General features: G+C 40.8%; 1 protein-coding gene across 1 annotated transcript; it reads right to left on the reverse strand.

Annotated features, from left to right (window-relative positions):
* Positions 1-172: 172 nt before the first annotated feature.
* Positions 173-18,117, reverse strand: esyt1b (extended synaptotagmin-like protein 1b). The gene is made up of 52 exons (XM_004544948.3): positions 17,457-18,117; positions 16,365-16,406; positions 15,318-15,452; positions 15,133-15,206; positions 14,968-15,040; positions 14,706-14,795; positions 14,486-14,541; positions 13,804-13,924; positions 13,537-13,713; positions 13,238-13,320; positions 13,004-13,052; positions 12,819-12,908; positions 12,612-12,707; positions 12,036-12,107; positions 11,861-11,947; positions 11,614-11,763; positions 11,365-11,466; positions 11,079-11,255; positions 10,728-10,813; positions 10,598-10,646; positions 10,319-10,408; positions 10,136-10,231; positions 9,966-10,037; positions 9,782-9,868; positions 9,543-9,689; positions 8,754-8,860; positions 8,483-8,663; positions 8,204-8,377; positions 8,035-8,117; positions 7,736-7,784; positions 7,557-7,646; positions 7,357-7,452; positions 7,028-7,099; positions 6,833-6,919; positions 6,563-6,709; positions 6,346-6,482; positions 5,884-5,992; positions 5,704-5,798; positions 5,411-5,546; positions 4,499-4,675; positions 4,323-4,405; positions 3,964-4,012; positions 3,761-3,850; positions 3,487-3,582; positions 3,320-3,391; positions 3,138-3,224; positions 2,854-3,000; positions 2,624-2,772; positions 1,549-1,680; positions 1,357-1,459; positions 1,065-1,114; positions 173-920 (listed from the first exon to the last, which is right to left on the reverse strand). The coding sequence occupies exons 1-52, from the start codon at positions 17,817-17,819 to the stop codon at positions 893-895; spliced, it is 5,490 nt and encodes a 1,829-aa protein (XP_004545005.3). The 5' UTR covers positions 17,820-18,117; the 3' UTR covers positions 173-892.
* Between the last annotated feature and the right edge of the window lie 1,290 nt (positions 18,118-19,407).

The raw sequence follows: 19,407 nt of genomic DNA on the forward strand, positions 1-19,407 counted from the left end.
ATATTCTGAACTCAAGTTTGCAAAAACTTTTTAGACTCAGAAGAGTCCGAGCTTTTCATGTACAGTACACCCGTAGTAAATAAGCAAGCAAGAAAGCAATTAAAACATAACAAGAGCAAAGTACAAAAGGTAACAAATTTATACAGAAACAGTCTTTTGTTCTGCAGAAATGTGAGCTGTGCAAAATCTGTTTATTTTTGTTGCCATCTTTTCAATAACATTTTCCCACCTGATCAATGACCTTTGCAAATATACACAAATTAAACCATAACTGTGGAAATATGTGTAACACATCCTTAGCTGTAAAAAAATAACCATACAAAAACTATTTCCAAAGGCACTCTCAAAAGCTGCGTGGCAATGTGAAATATAAAAAAATCCACCTTAAGCTGGTAAACAAAACAAGATTAAAATACTGAAATGGCATTAAAATTCATGAGTGATACATGAAAATCAACTAAAAGCTATAATGTTGCTGCACTTCAAACAAGATTTAAAACACTCTCACAGCAACAAGGAGCAAACAAAGCAATAAAATGTAACATGACACCTTCAGGCCACTTCATCCATCACTTTCTCTGTTCAGTCTTTAAATTCAATTTCTTCATATAATTTTCAATCATAACTTACTTACACCTTTTTTTTTAAACTTAGCTGCTTCTTTCTACTTATCTTTGGTGACTTGTATGTATGTGGTTGTATGTGAATACGAGAGCTGTGCACTTCTATACTAGATGCTATAACACAGTGAGCTGGGTGGATATAGGTAAGGCTGCCATGCTGGCACTGTGTGCAGAAGTACAGAGGAGAAGGCATCGGTGTGATTAGCAGCAGCAGGATTTGAATGATGACGTTTTCATCGCTGTACTACGGCATCAGCAAGCAGCGATTTCTATTCAGCTTCATCCTTGAGAGTGAACCTGGAAGATGAGGTGGAACAGTCATTGAATGATAGTAAGAGTTCCTGATGGTCAATAAAAATGGTCAGAAATAATGACCATCAAGCTTGAGCATTTGAATAAATGTAAATACAGTCTGGATGAAACCAGATCTCTTCTGCTCACCATTCTGTGACACCAGACACGAGGTTCACCTCAGCCAACTCGAGCTGCACCTAAAGAATGGGAATGTCATGTCAGCATCTGCATGAACACAGTTTCTGCCTGTATTCACAGCATTTCAGAGTGAAAAGATAAAACACATTTATGGAATCAATGCAATTTACGCTACCAGCTAAGGCACAGTGAGGAGATTGGAGTACATTTTACCCAACCGAATCTCAGTGTGCTGTTTGGCAGTATATTTAAAGCCATGTAACAGATGCAGGAAGAGCTACAAATATGATTTCAGTCTGACCTGTCCAATGACGTCTCGGCTTCTGAATGAAGAGGAGTTATTTTTCACTGATACACTGAGGCGTCTGAATCTTATCTCGTCCTTAGGCAGATCATACTCAAACCTTTAAAAAAGTACAAAAAGATTATTAAAACACTAGGTCAGATCTTTAGGGATAACAAAACCTACAAAGGAGAAAAAAGGTAGTGCAACCTTTCATTAAATTCTGGGTTGAGGTCTCTCTTCTTCACTCCTGTTTTTTTCTTAGTGGCCTTGCTTTTATCTGGTAGCAGCATGAGGGAGACATAGCTGTCCACACCATCTTTATGTTGCGACAACAGACCTCTGTGTGGATAAAAAAATAAACAATATAAAAATGAAATATAGCAAAGATGAACAAAAGTTAACTGTAAAAATGTTTTAAGACATGCCAGCAGGGGTGGGAGCACTTTGATGTTTCCCGGGAGTTATTTTGAGTTCATGAACAGTCAACTTCAAAAGCAAAAGTACAACAAGCAAACATGAGAAACTCAGATATAAGTATAAGTTGCAGCTCTCACTCCAAGTATCCACTGGACAGGGGGTGCATTTCCTAAAGATGCTTCATTGTGCGTCTATTGGTAAAGCCCACAATGTCTATGAATATATTTTCTACCTAACAGAAAATCTGCTACCATTAGATCACTCATACCCTGGATAACTCTATTAAAATCTAGCATCTGTTAAATGAACATAAAGCATTAGCCTATAAAATTAACGGTCTCACAGTTCGTGCGAAAAGGTTGTCATATCATATGATGGAGACATTATTTTTCATTTAGTATGTTAGAGCAATACAGTTTCTTCTTCAATATATGGAGCAGTCAACATAGCATGAAATATTCTTTGAGTTATCATTAATAATTTCCCTATTTGTGGGTTTTTCCTAAAGTGTTAGAGACCAACAGAAATGCAGAGCAGAATGTTTTTCAATGCAACAACATACAGGCATTTCTGATGGACTCAGGTGTTGTTTCCATCATGTGCTGAATTCAGTTTTCGTACAGCCACATCAGAAGATGTGCAAAATGAATTCAAAATGATCTTTCTGTCAGTATAAAGTTGGTGAAAATAAACATGAATTTCGTTTATGACCTGTTTTTGACCCCACGCAGAAACATGGTAAGTTTATGATGAAGTTATGATGAGGTTGTGTTATACTATTACAAACACCTTCCTTTAACACAGCCTCAGATGCATAATATTCATATGCAGCACTCATGCGATTTAAATGTTTTGTTTCACACACCTGCAGGCGTGAACGATGACAATGAGCTTTCTCTCTTGCGAGGCGTATGAAAGCGACAGCTTCACCTGCCCGTTTCCAGAACTGCACCCAGAAGCAGCACAGGGCAAAGTCCCTGCACCAATCAAATCCGTCATTTTGGATGCCAGTATCTATAAAACACATCCAGGATAACAGTAAGAGTGCGCAGTAACGAGTCAACTCATTTGCTTTTATCTGTCAGATGTTATCACCTTGAGTTCAGCCCTAAGCAGGATTTGACTTTCAGGTGATGCTCCATCCAGATGGAACCACTGATCCTGAACCAGCTGTGGCTCTGCAAGCAGATTCTTGACAGGAATCACCAGAGATCCCATTGGCTGGTCCCAGCCACTCGACAACTGCGATGCAAAAGAGCGTGAGAATGAAAATCACCCCAATATTAGTACTCTTACATGTAAGCAAATTAAATCTGTACACAGAAATGAATGCAAGAAGTATGGCAAAAGTTAAAAACAGATGTAGATAAATATCTTACTTTCACCACAAGCATATCATGCTTAGGATCATGGACCACAAAGTAGAAAGACTCATTCCACTGAGGACTGGTACTGCGGTCACAGAGCTGATAAAGTGTGATGAAATGATACGATTAATATAGCAGTAAAAAAAGCAATTATCACACTGAGTTGCAGAGCATCATGAGAGAAAGAGCCTCACTTTGGTTTTGTAGGCTGTTTCACCCAGAACAAGCTCAGCTCCGGCTTTTGGTTCTTTTCCACTCTTCTTCAACTATGAAGCAAAAGAGAGGCATTCAAATTACACAGCACGTGGGATTGTTTCTGTCAACTTGTGCACAGTGTATCAATGAACTGCGGGCGACTTACAGATAATGAATGTGCTCTGTCTATATGGACAAAGAGCAGAGCTGCAGCAGGGACAGCTTTGTTCTTAAAAGCCTGGAGAGACTGAAGCTGCAGCACCTGTGGCATGGAGCACAGCCAGTTAGGTCAGGTGATTATTTTGCAAAGTGAATATACCTTGTGTGGTGCTATGTTGCTCAACAGCATTCTAGGAGGCTGGAGGCATATTACTCCATGTTTAAATGAACAGAGCGAGGCTGAACTGAGTGAGTTTATTAACACGGTCTGGGGGGCCCACCTGCTCCAGTCTGGCTGCATTTGACACTGCAGGAACCCACTCCAGTATCAAGTGAACCTGTCCAGATTTCACGTCCTTCAGAGTGTACCACTGCAAGAGAGACAACGTTTGTTAGAGAAACATGACAAACTCTTTGTACGAGGAAAACAGGCAACACTGAGTTAAAAACACACAGGGTGTGGCTCAAGGTTTGCATGACTAACCTGATCTGTGTACTGTGATCTTATGACCTCATTTAGCTTAATACTGAATCTGTGAACACGAATACAGGCAAATGATTAACAACAACACGAGTTTAAGTTCACATAATATGACCATGTTTACTTCAGGCTGATTTCCAGATGTCAGGAGTTTTAAGAGAAAGGCTTTGTGAAAAAAGCAGTCAATACTGGATTAATAACAATAATGTAAATGGTATTCTCAATTAATTTTATACAGGTGGAAATTTGTTTTAAATAAAACAAAAATGTTTTATCTTTCATTTTCCATGGCTCGAAGTGGAAGCTGCAATCAAGCTAGACCAGTGAAACACAGCACTGATTCTTTAGAGTAGGAAACACACCTTCCTAGAAAGTCATCAGAATCTATATCCTTATCAAATGCTTCAAACTTGATCTCCTGGATGCTGTGCCCTTTCACAACGACCTGTTTAAAAGTAAGAGAAGCAAACATTTGTCAAAAAAACTACTTCAGACAAATCAAAGCTCAGATAATAAACAACAACCTTAAACAGCTTACCTCATACATTTCGTTCCATGTTGGGTTTAGATTCTCCTTGATAACATGGCTCTTGAATGCAACCTCGCCTACGTTGATCTTGACATAGGGATCGCTCTTGCCCTTCACCATCCCCCCCATCAGGTTATCCTTTGCAACCAGATTCTGGGCCTCCAGCAGGTGAATCCTCAGGAGCCCCTACAGCATGAAGACTGCAAGTGTTATACAGAAAGCACCACAGAACAGAGCAGACGTTCGTTGGATTTATTAAGTCAGTGTATACATTTCAGTGTGATCCAGATCATTTCTGTCCTTCCCACGGAAGACTGGAAAACAGGAATTTCTTGCTTACTAGCTGTTAATCTGACATTCTTTTGTCACTTTCATAGATAAATCTTTAGAGATAACCATCAATCAGAGATTTGTTTAACTACTTAATGAAAACCTGCTTTTCTTGTTCAAATTAGCAAAGGATCCATCATTAAGAGTATCCTACATTATAAGTTGCGTTTGCAACATGCTCATTTTGTTTTAAGCCTCTAGATGTCCTTCTTCTTCCTTGAAGCTGGTATGACACAACAGAGGGGGCCATTCTAGTAGAGCTCAGAGTAAAATAACAGGAGGAAGAAGGAAAATCCTGCTGTGCAGAAAGAGACATGAGGGGCTGTTTAGAAACCCAAATGATAGGTTGAATCCCAGCAGCATCCATTTATCTAATTATCCCCACCGAATATCTGAGGACACATGGAATCGCTGGGAGGATATTGTCTAATGTGAGGTAATGAAAAAACACAGGCTTAATGGAGCCCTACATTTCAAAACATTAGAATTAGACCTCCAGAATGATCTGAATATGTATATATGAACTCAAAAGCAAATTACATGATACTGCTTTCCTTTCCATGCTGATAACAAACACAGAACTACACCCACCTCTTGAGCAAAGCCCTGGCTCGGGGTTGTGTGTGGTGGAAGAACCTGAGCAGGTTTGGGGATTTCAGGAACCACTTCTGGCTTTTTAGTGTCAGTGGGAAGACCTGCCACTGTGGCGTGAGCAAGATTGCCCAAACTGGAAATTCATTCATATCCAAACACACAGAAAATGGAGAAGATTTTTTTTTCTCATTATGTTTTTTTTTTCAAATTGTTTGTTTGAGGCAAACATGACAAAAATATGAAAAACTGAAGGAACAATATAGTTGTGTTTGCTGTCACGTGGAGCTCACCCTTCTGTTTGCTTTTTCTGTGGTTCAAAGTCTCCTCTGTCTGCTGTGTGGGGCTGTGTGCGGTGCTCTTCTGCATCGGCTGGCTTGTCCACCAGCTGAGCAAAATTACATTAATGTTATGAAGACGAAAACAGACATCTGGGGCAGAGTAACAACTGACTTTTGTGTGATGTGACTCACTGCGGCAGCAGGGGATGGGTCATGTGCTGGTTCAACATGAGGAGCCATCTCTGTAGCAGTTGCAGGATTTGCTTCAGGTTCTTTAGTCTGGTTTGATACTGCAACAGACCTAAGAGCAACATTATTCTAAAAACATGAAAGTCTGGAATAAAGCTTGTCAGACATAATACCATCTGAATGATGCGTCCTGTGCAGTCCTAGTGCAACTATGTCTATATATTTAAGTGGTATATGACATCAAGGAGCACGTTTCCTAAACCTTCACTCACCAACAGGGAGCACATTTAATATCTTCTATTTATTAAGCTTATTTGTGTTTAAATTAAAGGTGTATGAACTGCTTATTTTCCTTAGCAGCACTTCTAACTTTGGTTTTAACTGTTTTTGAATAAGACTACAGTCTCGGGTACAGCAGCATTAGCTTCAACGTGAGATTATAGATTTCACACGCAAATGACTCACTTGTGCGTTGGCATCTCTGAACTTTTTTCCTCCTTGCCAGCTGCTGCGGATGCCTTTTCTGTGTGGGTGCTGGTGTCCTCTTTCTTTACAGTGGTCACAGTCGGCCGTGGAACTTCATCCATCCTCGAGTTAAGAATCTGTTAATGACACATTTTCAGTTGGGGTTCCTTGATGTCAGTCACAGTAACATTAATGTAGAGTGTACATATCTTCATACCTTGAGCTCAGCCCTCAGGAGGATCTCGCTTTCAGGTAATGCTCCATCAAGAGGCATCCACTGGTCCAGGACCAGCTGTGGTTCAGAGAGAAGCTGTCTCACAGGAACTACCAGAGATCCCATTGGCTGGTCCCACGCACTGGAGAGCTACACAGCGAAAGGACACATTTGTGATATCAGTCAGCACTTGAAATGAAGAGGGCAGCAGCAGACTTTAAATGCTATTGTACTGTACTGTGTATTGTACTGTAACAAATTCAGGACATTTACCTTTATGATGAGCATCTCCTCTTTGGGATTGTGTACTTTGAAGTAGAATCCTTCGTTCCACTGAGGAGCACTCGTGCGATCGCACACCTTCAGGCAGAAAATGGATAAAGAATGGTAATAAATTATTTCTCTTTTAAAAAAAAATCAGGTGTGAAGTTATAGTATATTATGTCACATATATTATTAATTTCATACCTTAGTTTTGTAGACTGTGTTACCAAACACCAGCTCAGCTCCAGCCTTGGGCTCCTTTCCACTTTTTTTGAACTGTACACAGAAATAAAAAAGATTAGATTACATGAATAGTTTGAATTCCTTTCATCTATTTTCTTAACTTCTCCAATTTAAGTGTGATCAGAGTTTATCCCAGTAGACATTATTCTCCGTAATTATGACATCCAATACTATCTTATAAAATATAAAGTGTTAAAAGTGGCAATTTTTCACTTTATGTGCGTAAACGAACTCATAATCAAACTGTCTATCATAATGATTTTCACTGTGCAAAATTACAAGGGACTCACAGGCAATGAGTGCGCTCTGTCCACATAAACAAAGAGGAGTGCTGCACAGGGAGTGGCCTTGTTCTGGTAAGACTGCAGAGACAGCAAATGCATTACCTGCAGCAGAGAATCAAATAAAAAATACATTAGTGACTCAGCACCGATGTGCACAGCGAATCAGAGAAGGAGCATTTTGTTTGTGTACAGAAACATGCACTGACTTGGTCTAGGGTGTTATTATGGGACACTGTTGAAACCCACTCCAGGATCAGACGGACACGGCCAGACTTTACATCATTCAAGGTGTACCACTGAAACAGAGGTGCTCAAACATTGGATTACAGTTTATAAATGCACAAGGCGTACACACATTTAGTAAGAAAATATCTACAATACCCACCTGGTCTAAGTACTGGGAGCTGATTATGTCTGCCACGCTGATTTTGAATCTAGTCAACAAAGAAGATTATGCACATTATGCACAATTCCTGTTTCAGCGATTCTGAATTTAGAAACAATGTTTTGTTTTTTTTACTAGTGTACTGTGATAAACATCATATCATGGTCGACTGACACTGGGTTTTTTTTGCCAGTATACACATTTGTTTACCAACTGCTATGCTCAGGTAGTTATCTTAGTGTGATCTGACTCCTCTGACTCAGTTCTGAACAAGTGTAGACCTCCACATTAGCCCCTACCTGCCCAGGAAGTCATCTTTGTCCATGTCTTTATCATACAGCTCCACTTGCATTTCCTGTCCTGACTGAGGCCTCAAAACCACCTTAGAGAACACAAACAAGTTTAGTCAAAGTCACAGATGTTAGGTGGTAACAGGCCTTCTGATTTTATGCAGCCCCTCATACACACCTCATACATCTCATTCCAGACCGGGTTGAGGTTTTCCTTGATCACGTTGCTCTTAAAACTTTCTTCACCGACACTGATCTTAGCGTAAGGGTCACTCTTGCCTTTTGCCATACCCATCACTTTATCTTTGGCAACAAGACTCTGGGCCTCCAGCAGGATGATCCTCAGCAGACCCTAAAGGGAGGGATATTTTCATCCATGCGGCTTTTTAACAAACAGGATTTTGTCGTGCCCTGCTTCTCGTATCTGCTTCTGTAGATCAGTGTGTTGTGATGTTACCTGACTGGCAAAGCTGATGTCTGGGGAAGTATGAGGGGGCTGTGTTATGGCAGGACTTGGTGATTCTTCTTCCGTCTCATCTGGAATTGAATCAGCTGCCTTTTTTTTGGCATCGGCATCTTCATGCGAAGTCACTGAAGAGACAATAGTCTCCACGGGAGGAGTGTCTATTGAGCTCGACCTAAAAACACAGCGATTAGAAATCAGTCAAGTTTAAGAGGGAAATCTGGTGGCTAAACAGAAATAGACTTTACTGAATAAATAATCTTACTTGAGCGTTTTTTCTGTCTCCTGTTTCTGCTTAGCAGCAGAAGGATCTGACACCGCAGTCACCTTAGTTTTATCAGCGGTAACAGGACATTTGCTTGGAATCAGCATCTGTAGTTAAATGGACATTGTTCTAAATTAACTATGTTATTTATTACACAGTCATTACACCCGTTGCAAAAACAAATTAGAAAAAGAACAAAAAAATGAGCAAAAAAGGAAATAAAAGAGAGAATTAAAGTCAGAGAAGGGGACTTATCGCGAAAACAAAAGTTAATGATATTCACTTATTCATATGAAATATGTTAAATATTTCGGTCTAAACCAACATAGTTAAAACTGAAGATTGATATTTGTATCTGCAGTGATTTAAATTAAGCATAGCTTTGTTCTGCCACCTCCTTTGGTTGCACTATGCTAACATGGAAAGCCATGGGCAGAGGGCGCAACAGCAAGAATAATAACAAGAATACAGAGCAGGCAACAGTGACAACAGCTATGACACCGATATGTCACATAAAGCAGGATACTAGGAGCTGGAGTAAAGGAGGGTTGCAAAGCAGCTTGCAGGGGTTCAGCAACTAAAGCGGCTCATATAGTGTGCCCTATATGAGCCCTCAGAAACTGTGGACTGGCACTGAGATCAACTGATATGTTGGGACTGAAGCTGAGCTTGATGCTCTGACTCACTTAAACTACAACTATGCTTAATTTAGAAGATAACAAAAAAACAAAACAAACAAACAAAAAAAAAGTTGAACTGAAAAACTGAGAGAGACAAAGACTGACATACCTTGAGTTCAGTTCTCAAAAGAATCTGGCTCTCAGGTGAGGCTCCATCCAGATGGAACCACTGGTCCAGGACCAGCTCTGGTTCAGAGAGCAGCTCTCGAATAGGAATAACCACAGAGCCCATGGGTAAGGTCCAGCTGTGGGAGAGCTGGAAAAACACAATATTTGGTATTAACAACTTCTATATGAGAGATCTGTTTACATGAGGATAAGTTTTATAATACACCGAAGTCATCTTACCTTAACAAGAAGAATAGCCTCTCTGGGGTCACGAACCAGGAAGCAGAATGCTTCATTCCACTGAGGTGATGTTGTACGATCACACACCTTAAGACGAGACAAAAGAGTCAATCCATAGAGTTCTTTGCCAATCTTAGTACTGAAAGAGAAGCAGAAGTATCAGGATGAGGGCTTGAAGTCTTACTGTAGTTTTTCGAGACTTTGCTCCAAGAGTTAACTCTGCTCCTACTTTTGGATCTTTTCCACTCTTCTTCACCTGCAGGAAGAGACAACAGTCAGTAATATTTATTTGGAGTCCAAAGGTCAGCTCCTAGTTCTACAGTCTGTCCTACAAAGCAGTATTAAAAGACTTACTGACAATCCATCTGCCTGCTCGACAAACACAAACAGCAGGCCTGCCGAGGGAACTGCCTTGTTCTTGTAGGACTGTTGGGAATAGAACTGAAGAACCTAAAGATGCAGAAAGCAACCGCAGAATATAAATCAAGCTCAGCACAAGGTGTTCATTAATCCGTGGCTTGTTTCGATATTACTGACCTGGTCCAATCTGTCTGACTCTGAGGCTGTTGGAACCCATTCCAATATCAGGTGTACACGACCAGACTTCACATCACTGAGCGTGTACCACTGAAAAATAAAGAGAAATCATTTTAATGTCTGAACTATCTTTAATTAAGTAATTTTAGAGAAAAAGTTCAAGCAGATCTATCATTTGCATTTTTCTAAAATTTCATATGTGTCTGTACCTGAAATACTAAAACTCTATGTAGGTGGCTAATCACATTCCTACAGGCTAACACTGTAGCACATGCCCACCTGATCAGTGTACTGAGCATCAATGAGATCCTTTAGACTGATCTTCAGCCTGCATGTCAACACATACAAGATTAGAATAGATCATGTAGATGGTAATAAGCATTGTGATGCTTGATTTAGATATAGTTACCTGCCCATGAAGTCATCCTTCATGTTGATGTCTTTATCAAAGACCTCCAAATGCAGGTCCTGGCCTGGAAGCTGGGTTAAAATAACCTGAGGGGCAAACCAAGTACGCATCTCAAAGGACCCTTTTTAACTAATTACACTGCAACTAAATGAACTACTCAGCCAAAAAGCAGCTGAAGACTTGTCTTTTTAAACTTGGATTTAGATTTTATTTTAAAATGGTTCTCTGGTTCTCTATTTTCTTGTTTTTTGTTTTTATTTGATGTGAACCAGTTGTCTTGAAATAAAATTCCTTACTTAATTACACACAAAAGCGCAGATTATTCTTTAAAATTTTACAGCAATTTCTTACCTCATACATCTCATTCCAGGTGGGGTTAAGATTGCCTTTGATAACTTCGCTTGTGAATGTTTCACCCCCAATGCTGATCTTGACATAGGGGTCACTCTTGCCTTTCACCATGCCTCCCATCAGGTTATCTTTCGGAACAAGATTCTGACCTGCCAACAGGTGAATTCTCAGCAGTCCCTGAAATAAAAATGTGCATTTTAAATTTTTAAAAAATAAAGAAAATACTAGCAAGATCCTAAGAGCTATCAAGTAAAAAGAAAAAAATAACTGGACTGTCCTGTATTACCTCTGTAGCGAAGCTAGGATGGGCAGAGGTCTGCTGTGGGAGCTGTTGGGATAAGCTGGAGGACACATCAGATGGAATGCGCTCTTCGTCTAACCACAGGACCTTTGGTGAAATGGGAAAAAGGAGAAGCAGAAAGACAAAAATTCTTAATTGAATTTGGAATTAATCACTTCCTACACTCCACTTTTTTGTTAGTGTGTTTATTAGACATTATAACAGTGCAGGATCATAGGTCTTAGTCCCATTTACCCTGAGAATCGCATTGAGGTAGATGCGACTGGCTGATCCAGAGTTTTCCAACTGGAACCATTGGTCCAGAGAAAGATTGGAATTTGATAAGAGACGGGACAACGGGATGGTCAGGTTTCCCAGCGTCTGCACACGGTCAGCATCCTTCACCTAATGAAGAAAAGACAGTTCAACACCATCACCCGTCAGATTATCAAAGATGAGTTTTATTGCATAGTAAATGGTACATAATCTCATCATCTACTACCTGAATGTCTATGTCCTGGTTGCGAGGATCGTGGATGAAGAAGGTAAAAGCTTCTTCAAACTCTGGATTAATGGTTGTGTAACAAGTCTAAAGAGAAGACGGACAATGTGCATATGACAAAAAAATAAACAAAACATATCAAGAGAATTTTAAATGGCTTTCCCAGGAGATGTACCTTGCTCTCTCTAGTGACGTCCTTCACAGATAACTGCACCATGGGATTGGGCTCTTTATTTCCCTTCTTCATCTAAAACGTACACAGTTGTGGACAGATATGAATGCAGAGTAAGACACTGACATTCTGTAACCAAGAGCAGCACAACAAATAGATTTATCTACTATTATAAGAACATGAGGTCGGTCACAATGAAAGTATGTGCATGGCTACCATAGCAACAGCACAAATAACTGAAATGAAGCACCGTGCTGCCTGGCACAATCAGGAAGTCTAAGTTTGCAAAGAGAAAAAACAATAAGCCGGGGGTTTTCTTCCAAAGTTTCTTTAACTTTTGTTTTTCTTCTTAAATATATGACAAAATTAGAAGAGTCTGAAAAGTGTGTAACAGTTTTGGATAGAGTTACCCATATTCATCAACAGTGGAACAGACTAAACTGGGTTTGAGGCCAAGGCAACAAACTTGTGGAATGCGAAACAAATAGCAGTTTCAGCTCAGTTAGTTTAACCACACACAGGAAGCAGCTCTGAGCTGTGCACGAATGTGGGCACAGAAAGCACACTTATTTGACTCACAGGAAGCGCCTCAGCCTTATCCAAATAGATAACCAAGATGGCTGAAGAAGGGAGATCAGCATTCTTGTTGGTGATGCTCTCGTTCCTCTTCAGGACCTAGATGATGATTTTACAACATTTCTTTTAGTGTAATTGTTTGACAACAAACACAAGTCTCCTCGATGACACACGAAAAGCTGATCATCAGTGAAAATTAGACACTCAGACCTGCTCTAGTTGATCAGTGCTTGGCAGCAAACTCAACCACTCTAGCCTGAAGTGAACCCGTCCAGAATCTGTGTCCTTCAGAGTGAACCACTGGGAAGACACATTCAGACATACTTTCACCGTCTTATGATTAAAAAAAATCATCCTCAGTGTGGCAAAGATAAAAAAGAAAACTGCTCACTTACATCATCGACAACTATGGATTTCTTCACAATGCCCAAATCCAATTTGGTCCTATAAGGAGGAGGAGTGCAAGACAAGAAGGATTAAAAACAAAATACAGTAGTGCAATTTCAATGATCAACAGAACAGAAAGGAGACTCTGTACATTCGAAGTACTTTTCCCCACTGTTCATGCAGGTGACAAATGAAAGGTGACAACATGAGATTCAACCAGGACATGAATTATGCATATGTACCTGCCCAAGAAATCATCCTTGTCTGGGTCTTTGTCATATACCTCAACCTCCAACTCTTGACCAGGTACTTCATGGACAATAACCTGATGTACGGAACACATATAAGGACATGACGACTGACAAAGGGGCTTGTATGGAAGCTGTCTGCAGCCTCGTGAATGAAAATGAACAATGCCAGTGACTGATATATCAGGAGAAACACTCAAATACAGAACAAAGTGAAATGATGTGTGAAAGACAACATTTTCCAATTTACGTGCTGATGGTTTACAAAGAAAACAAAAAACCTTTCTCCTCACCTCATACATCTCTCCCCACTTGGGGGCATCTGTGTTGTCAATGTGTTTGGAGGTGAAGGTCTGAGGTCCCACCCTTAATATGGCGTAGGGGTCAGACAAGCCTGCCATGACCCCTTTCACATAGTTGTCCTTGGCTACTAGTTTCTGTGCCTCCAGTAGGTGGATGCGTACAACACCCTGAGAGAGGAGAAGAGGTTCATATACTAGTGTTTTAAAGCTTGAAGTACAATTGTAGTCTGAATGTGCAGATGAATATTCAGGCCTTACCCTGGGCAAAGGAGAGCGTAGCTGGGCCACAGGCAGGCCAGGAACCAGCGGGACAACCAGGCGGTTGGGCAGCACCAAGAAGGAGGCAATAGCATCCATAATCATGCTGTCTGACATGACACTAAAACATAGAACAGAGTAATATTTCAGTGGCAGCACTAAAAATCATTTAATTTTCATTGTACAATAAAAGCAAATTATTGAAACGACATTTTTGAAGGGAAAATATTGTACTTTCTTTAGTTTCTCTTATAAATATACTGTTAATGTTGCATGCACATCTTAAATATGACAGAAGTTTCAAACAATGAAGTCAGCCTATGTACAGGTGATTCCTCTGAGCCAAACGATCTTGATCAGGCTCACGTCACTAAAATGTTCATCTCTTGCAAGCAGAGAGAAGCCCCGCCCACTTGTCTGTTTATGAAGGGCATTCAATTAGCAGAAATTTGCCTTGAATTTGCAGAAGGGAAGAGAGGTAAAGCTAAACTGTGGGGCTTTACAAAATCACTGCATAGGATGAGTAGGGATTATTTTTAACTGTGAATCATGATCATGCAAAGCTTCTTGAATAGCGTACATGAAGTTGGAAACATTTAGTTGGAAACAAGCAGGCTTGGTTGCCTTTAAAGGCTATGGTTATTAATAATGTGTAAAGCAAGATTTTTTCAGCATGACTCACTTCAGTCCAGGAATGTCCAACAAATTAGTCAGTCCAGTCCAATTGATGTCTAGTTTCTGGGAAGAGATAAGAAGGAACCGTGTAGAGCAATCTTTAAGGACTGATAGCAAACCAATAGCATACAAGACTATAGGACACGTGTTATTGACAGAAATGGGGGTTGGAAGGTGCAACAAGAGAAGGACTAATGGAGGTGAATTGTAAATATAAATTGACCTACAGGCCGACGGATGAAAAACATAGAGACTGCACCCACAATGGGCACATCTCCAATCAGAGGCTCAAGGATCACTCGCATCATCCCGTGTAGCTGAAGCAAAAGAGAAACAGAAAGGCCAATTATCACTAAATAAAGAAAAGCAGATTTTCTTTGTATTTTACTGAATTCTGGGTCTTTAGATTGGCATTTAAAAGCTTTACATGAAATGGTTGTCTAATAATGTCACCACATAGTAGTTTTAAGCTTGGATAAGAAGACAAACCTGTATGCCTTTGACTCCAGCTTTGCAGAAGTACCGTTTCACTTCAACATTGATCTCCACGTTGCCAACGTAGCTGAAGATATAAGCACAAAAATGTCACCAATATGAGCACCCTGGAAACATTCCAGTAAAGAGAGAGTAAAAAGCAAAAGAGTAAAAAGTCACCTAATATACAGATCCAGCAAGACTTGTCCCTTGTCATTTTCTGTGTGTGCCTTGATCCCTACAACCTTCATGGCCTAAAGCAAACATAAAGGACATTTGTTTGAACAGTATAACTCTATCATGCATCACTTGTGTGGATCTTTGCTGCAAATCCATAGCATTGTGTAAACTCTCAGTGTCATCACCTTGTCTCCCATGTCCACCTTGGTAAAGCTGAGGGTCTGGAGGTGGCTGCTTGAGGCTCGGATAGAAGGAGCGATGGTTTCTACCAGCAGCTTCTCGAGGTACTGGCCGACAAAGGGCCACACCTGCTGCAGGACCTGGCCAGGATATCAAGCACATGCTTTAATACGATGTTTTTATCTTTCATAAACATAACCGAGACGACTGCTTCAAGTAAACTTTCGCCTTCTGTTTGAAATACCAGAAAGAATGACAGAGACAGCTGCAGTGTACCAAACCTCCTCAGCTGTTAGTGTTCTTGTTTGGGGTCACAACATGCTGTATGACATCTGTGGTCTAGATGTGGTTCTTTCTGCACAATATTAATACCGCTATGTAAACCTGTGCAGTCTTCAGTCTATTGTCAATGAGAAAGAATCTAAAAACAGAGCACAGTTTGCTTGCGTGCCTCTGACTTTGTCAAAAAAACAAAAACCCCACAGTTGGTTAGAGTCTGGCATAAGTGGAGAATGAGTCATCAGCTGCCTGCTCTTATGGCGCATGAAGCCTGAGCAGTAAAGCAATCTGCTGACCTCCCCTCCAGTAAGCAGTCTCAAACCTCTGCTTTGTCTGCTTTCTAATGCTTACGTCTTGTGATCCTGCTATCTTGAATGCTTTTTATTTCTTTATGTCTGTATTAGAGGCCTTTCTCTAGGCTAGAAGAGCTAGAAGGAGATGGGGGTGGGGCTGCAGGGTTTCTTTTTAGTTTGGAGAGCTATGTGGCTCCTCCTCTTTCCTGTGAGTCTGGTAGGCTGCAATGAAATGGAAATGTTGAGTGGGCTGTCTGGCACCGGGCCTCCCCTCTGCAGTACAGACAGAGTGGCCACAATGGTGGGGGTGTGGCCTTTTTTCCACTAAGGTAGCAACAGTACTTATCAGCAAGCACACACTAAGTGTCAATCAACACAACAGCTGGGCTGTTGAACAGCGTGTGTTTGCTGGGCTTGAGGGGAAATGGACAGTTGTACAATAAAATGATGAAGAAAAAGAGGAACTTGTTGATGTTTTACCTTATTCAGCCATTCAACCTTCTCAACATCCGGAAAGTTTACCTGAAGGATAGAAACAGAGGGCAGGGACACGCTTAAATTTTATATAGAAACTGATAAACAAACAAGAGGAAAGGGAAATGATTCATTCACAGATGACCGGTAACTTTGTTGCTATCACAACAGTGCTCTCTCCCTGAGGGTTCAGACTGAAAAAGCTTTTCAAAAACTATACAAAAAAATGGATGAAGATATGTTATATAAAAAGATCACTTTAAAAATGATGTGGCTATTACACATTAAGCATTGTAAGTCAGTTGTCAAGATACTCTTGCAATATATGTGCTTGAAGTGTTTCCCCCCATGTATATTTCATAGGTTTCTCTCAGACAAAGCACTGCCACGTGACAATGTTGAGAAATCTGTTTTGAACCTTTCAGTGAGGAGATGCATTCTGTCTGGTTATGCACGCAATCATTTTAATCACTCCTGAAACAGGAACCCACAGAACCTCACTTGGGTGTGGCCAGATACTCCTAGATGACAGAGGCACATGTGGGTTTCTGAATTTGCGTTCTGTCTACAATTACTACAAAGATGTACTATAGACTGCAGGTCTAGTGTCCTCACACATTCTCCATTCAGTTTTGATTAGACAGTTTGAGTGTTTTTGGAGCTGTTTTTGAAGCAACAATCCCCTTGTGTGCTTTTAGACATGTTTCGTTTTAAAATTAAACACGTGTGCAATGAATTTAGGAAGTGTCTTTGTATGAAAGGAAGAGGGACAAAGAGTTCTACAAAACTGCATACTCCTTTGAGGAGCTAAAGAGCAACGGTGCAGCAAAGTTTTTCAAGGCTATACTAGGCTGTGGTGCATGCCATAGTTCCATTGCAGCAAATAATAATTACTGGTTGGGGATAAATCACTCAAAAATACTCATTACACCCTACAGTAGCCTCTGTAGTGGTATTGTGATTGCATGGTTCAGTGCCAGGCTTTGCTTGATTTGTGTAATATAAGGTTACTCTAGGCCAAAGTGGGCTAAGGGGGAGACAGTGCAGCAGCAGAAAGTTTAATATGCTCTCAGACCATCAGGTACATTCATGTCTTACCCATGCAGGAAGGTCTCGCTTGATTTTGGACACTCTCGTGGATGTGTACTCTTGCTCGTTGTCGAGCAGCTGTATGGCTGACTTCAGGCGCGTCTCCTTGCCTTCTCGGGCATGTTTCCATCCCGTGTAGATCATCATGCCGAACACCAGCAGACTGGTGCTGACCCGATAGTATCCGGCAAGGTAGACGGGCAGCAAGGCACCCAGGCATTTCCCAAAGGTCCAGAGTACCGCCACTGCACTTATCCCCTTGGGTTTGTCAGTTTCTGCCTCCACGTTACTCATGGCTTTCTTCTCGCGGTCGCCTGTGCTCGGACACTCGGCGCCCTTGGATTCGCTCGGCTCCGGCTTGTCGCTCTGCATTATGGTTATCTTCTAAAACCACTAAAATACCGCAAGGCTGTTCGCTGAATGATATTTGCTGTCTTTAAAACGGCGATCGAACTTCCCTAACACTTAATCTGCGGTTTCATGACTCGTGCGAGCCACTGCCTGAACAAACGCACCGCCGCTAATTCGCCGTTCGCGAGTGTTGCATTTTATACGGACTACAATTAAAATGTGATCGCGATCGCTGGATTGGATCGGTAGTATTGATTGAGCACAGATCTCGGAGAAGTCCCCGAAAGCTGCTGCTCACCCAGTCCCGTTAGCTGGATAAAAACACGCCCACTAAAAAGGCGTTTTTGACTGTTTGCTGCGTCAAATTACCCAGTCACTGTTATTACTGCAGCATTATGTAGAAGTTCGTAAGTTTTCTATAATCAAACTATCCGAAAAAAAGGGTATATGTCTGATGAAGCACAGACCACCCATTAACTCAACAATACACGCGTGGAAATACTTCCTACTGCTTTATCATCTCTCCCCAAACCCCCAAATAGCGCACAGGCTATTGCCATGATTTCAGTAAGCAGGGTTGGATAGTAACTAATTACATGTAATTAGGATTACGTTATCAGATTATAAAAAATAAGTAGTATAGTAAGTAAAGATTAACTGTGATAAATTTGCAGTAAGATTATAATTCAGTTGTTAAGAATTGTCTTGAACACACAAATTTGGAAACACTTGCATTTAAAACTGCTTGAAGTCGATACTTTTTTTTCCTCCTCTTGGCACAAAATGAAGCACTTTCTAAGAGACACCACGTGCCCACACTTTTCATTATCATGCGGTTTCTAAAGCATGGCCACTTTATTGAGTAGATAATACCCTACCCCCCACACCGAGAACTGCCCCAGTTCTTGGTGGCATAGATTCAGCAAGGTGCTGGAAACATTCCCTTCAGATTTTGGTCCATATTATTATATCAGATTTGTTGGTTACACATCCATGATGAGAAGCTCCCCATCTACCAAAGGTGCTCTCATGCATTGAGTTGTGATGACTGTTGAGGAAATTTGAGTAAAGTGAACTTGTTCAAGTTCATGTTTAAGAAACCAGTTTGCTGTCCTTTGTGACATGAGAGGACAGGTACACCATGGACATGATAGATAATATTCAGGTAGGGTATATGGCACCAGTGATGCACAATTGGTCCTAAAGGCCCAGAGAAAATATACCTCCACACTGTTACACCACCACAAACACAAACCACTGATAGAAGGCACGATAGATCCATACTTCCAGGTTGTTTGTCAGGTTCCAATCCTACAAACCAGCAGAAATCGAGACTCATGAGACCAGGAAATACTTTCCAAACTTCAGTTGTACAATTTTGATGAGCCCATGCAAATTTCAAACCGTTTCCTGACCTTTGCTGGCTGGAGTGATATCATCTGCTGCTGTTCACTATTTTATTTTCAGAGGTGTTCTTCTGCATACCTTTGTTGTTAAAAGTGGGTTTTCTGATTTCCTGTTACCTTCCTTAAAGCTTGAAGCAGTCTGGCCATTCTGCTCCGACATCTGACTATTTTACAACCACTTTACAACTTTTTATTCTGCCAAT

Source organism: Maylandia zebra, linkage group LG5 (genome assembly GCF_041146795.1).
Source record: "Maylandia zebra isolate NMK-2024a linkage group LG5, Mzebra_GT3a, whole genome shotgun sequence".
In the NCBI taxonomy this organism is placed as follows: domain Eukaryota; kingdom Metazoa; phylum Chordata; class Actinopteri; order Cichliformes; family Cichlidae; genus Maylandia; species Maylandia zebra.

Bases quoted from the DNA above. Each gene is read 5' to 3' on its own strand.
- esyt1b (XM_004544948.3), bottom strand. From the start codon at position 17,819: ATGCAGAGCGACAAGCCGGAGCCGAGCGAATCCAAGGGCGCCGAGTGT. The intron at 10,814-11,078 runs GTAAGAAATTGC...TTTGCCCCTCAG, and splicing joins CCTGGAATGAGATGTATGAG to GTTATTTTAACCCAGCTTCC. The intron at 1,460-1,548 runs GTTGCACTACCT...ACTTTTTTAAAG, and splicing joins AACCCAGAATTTAATGAAAG to GTTTGAGTATGATCTGCCTA.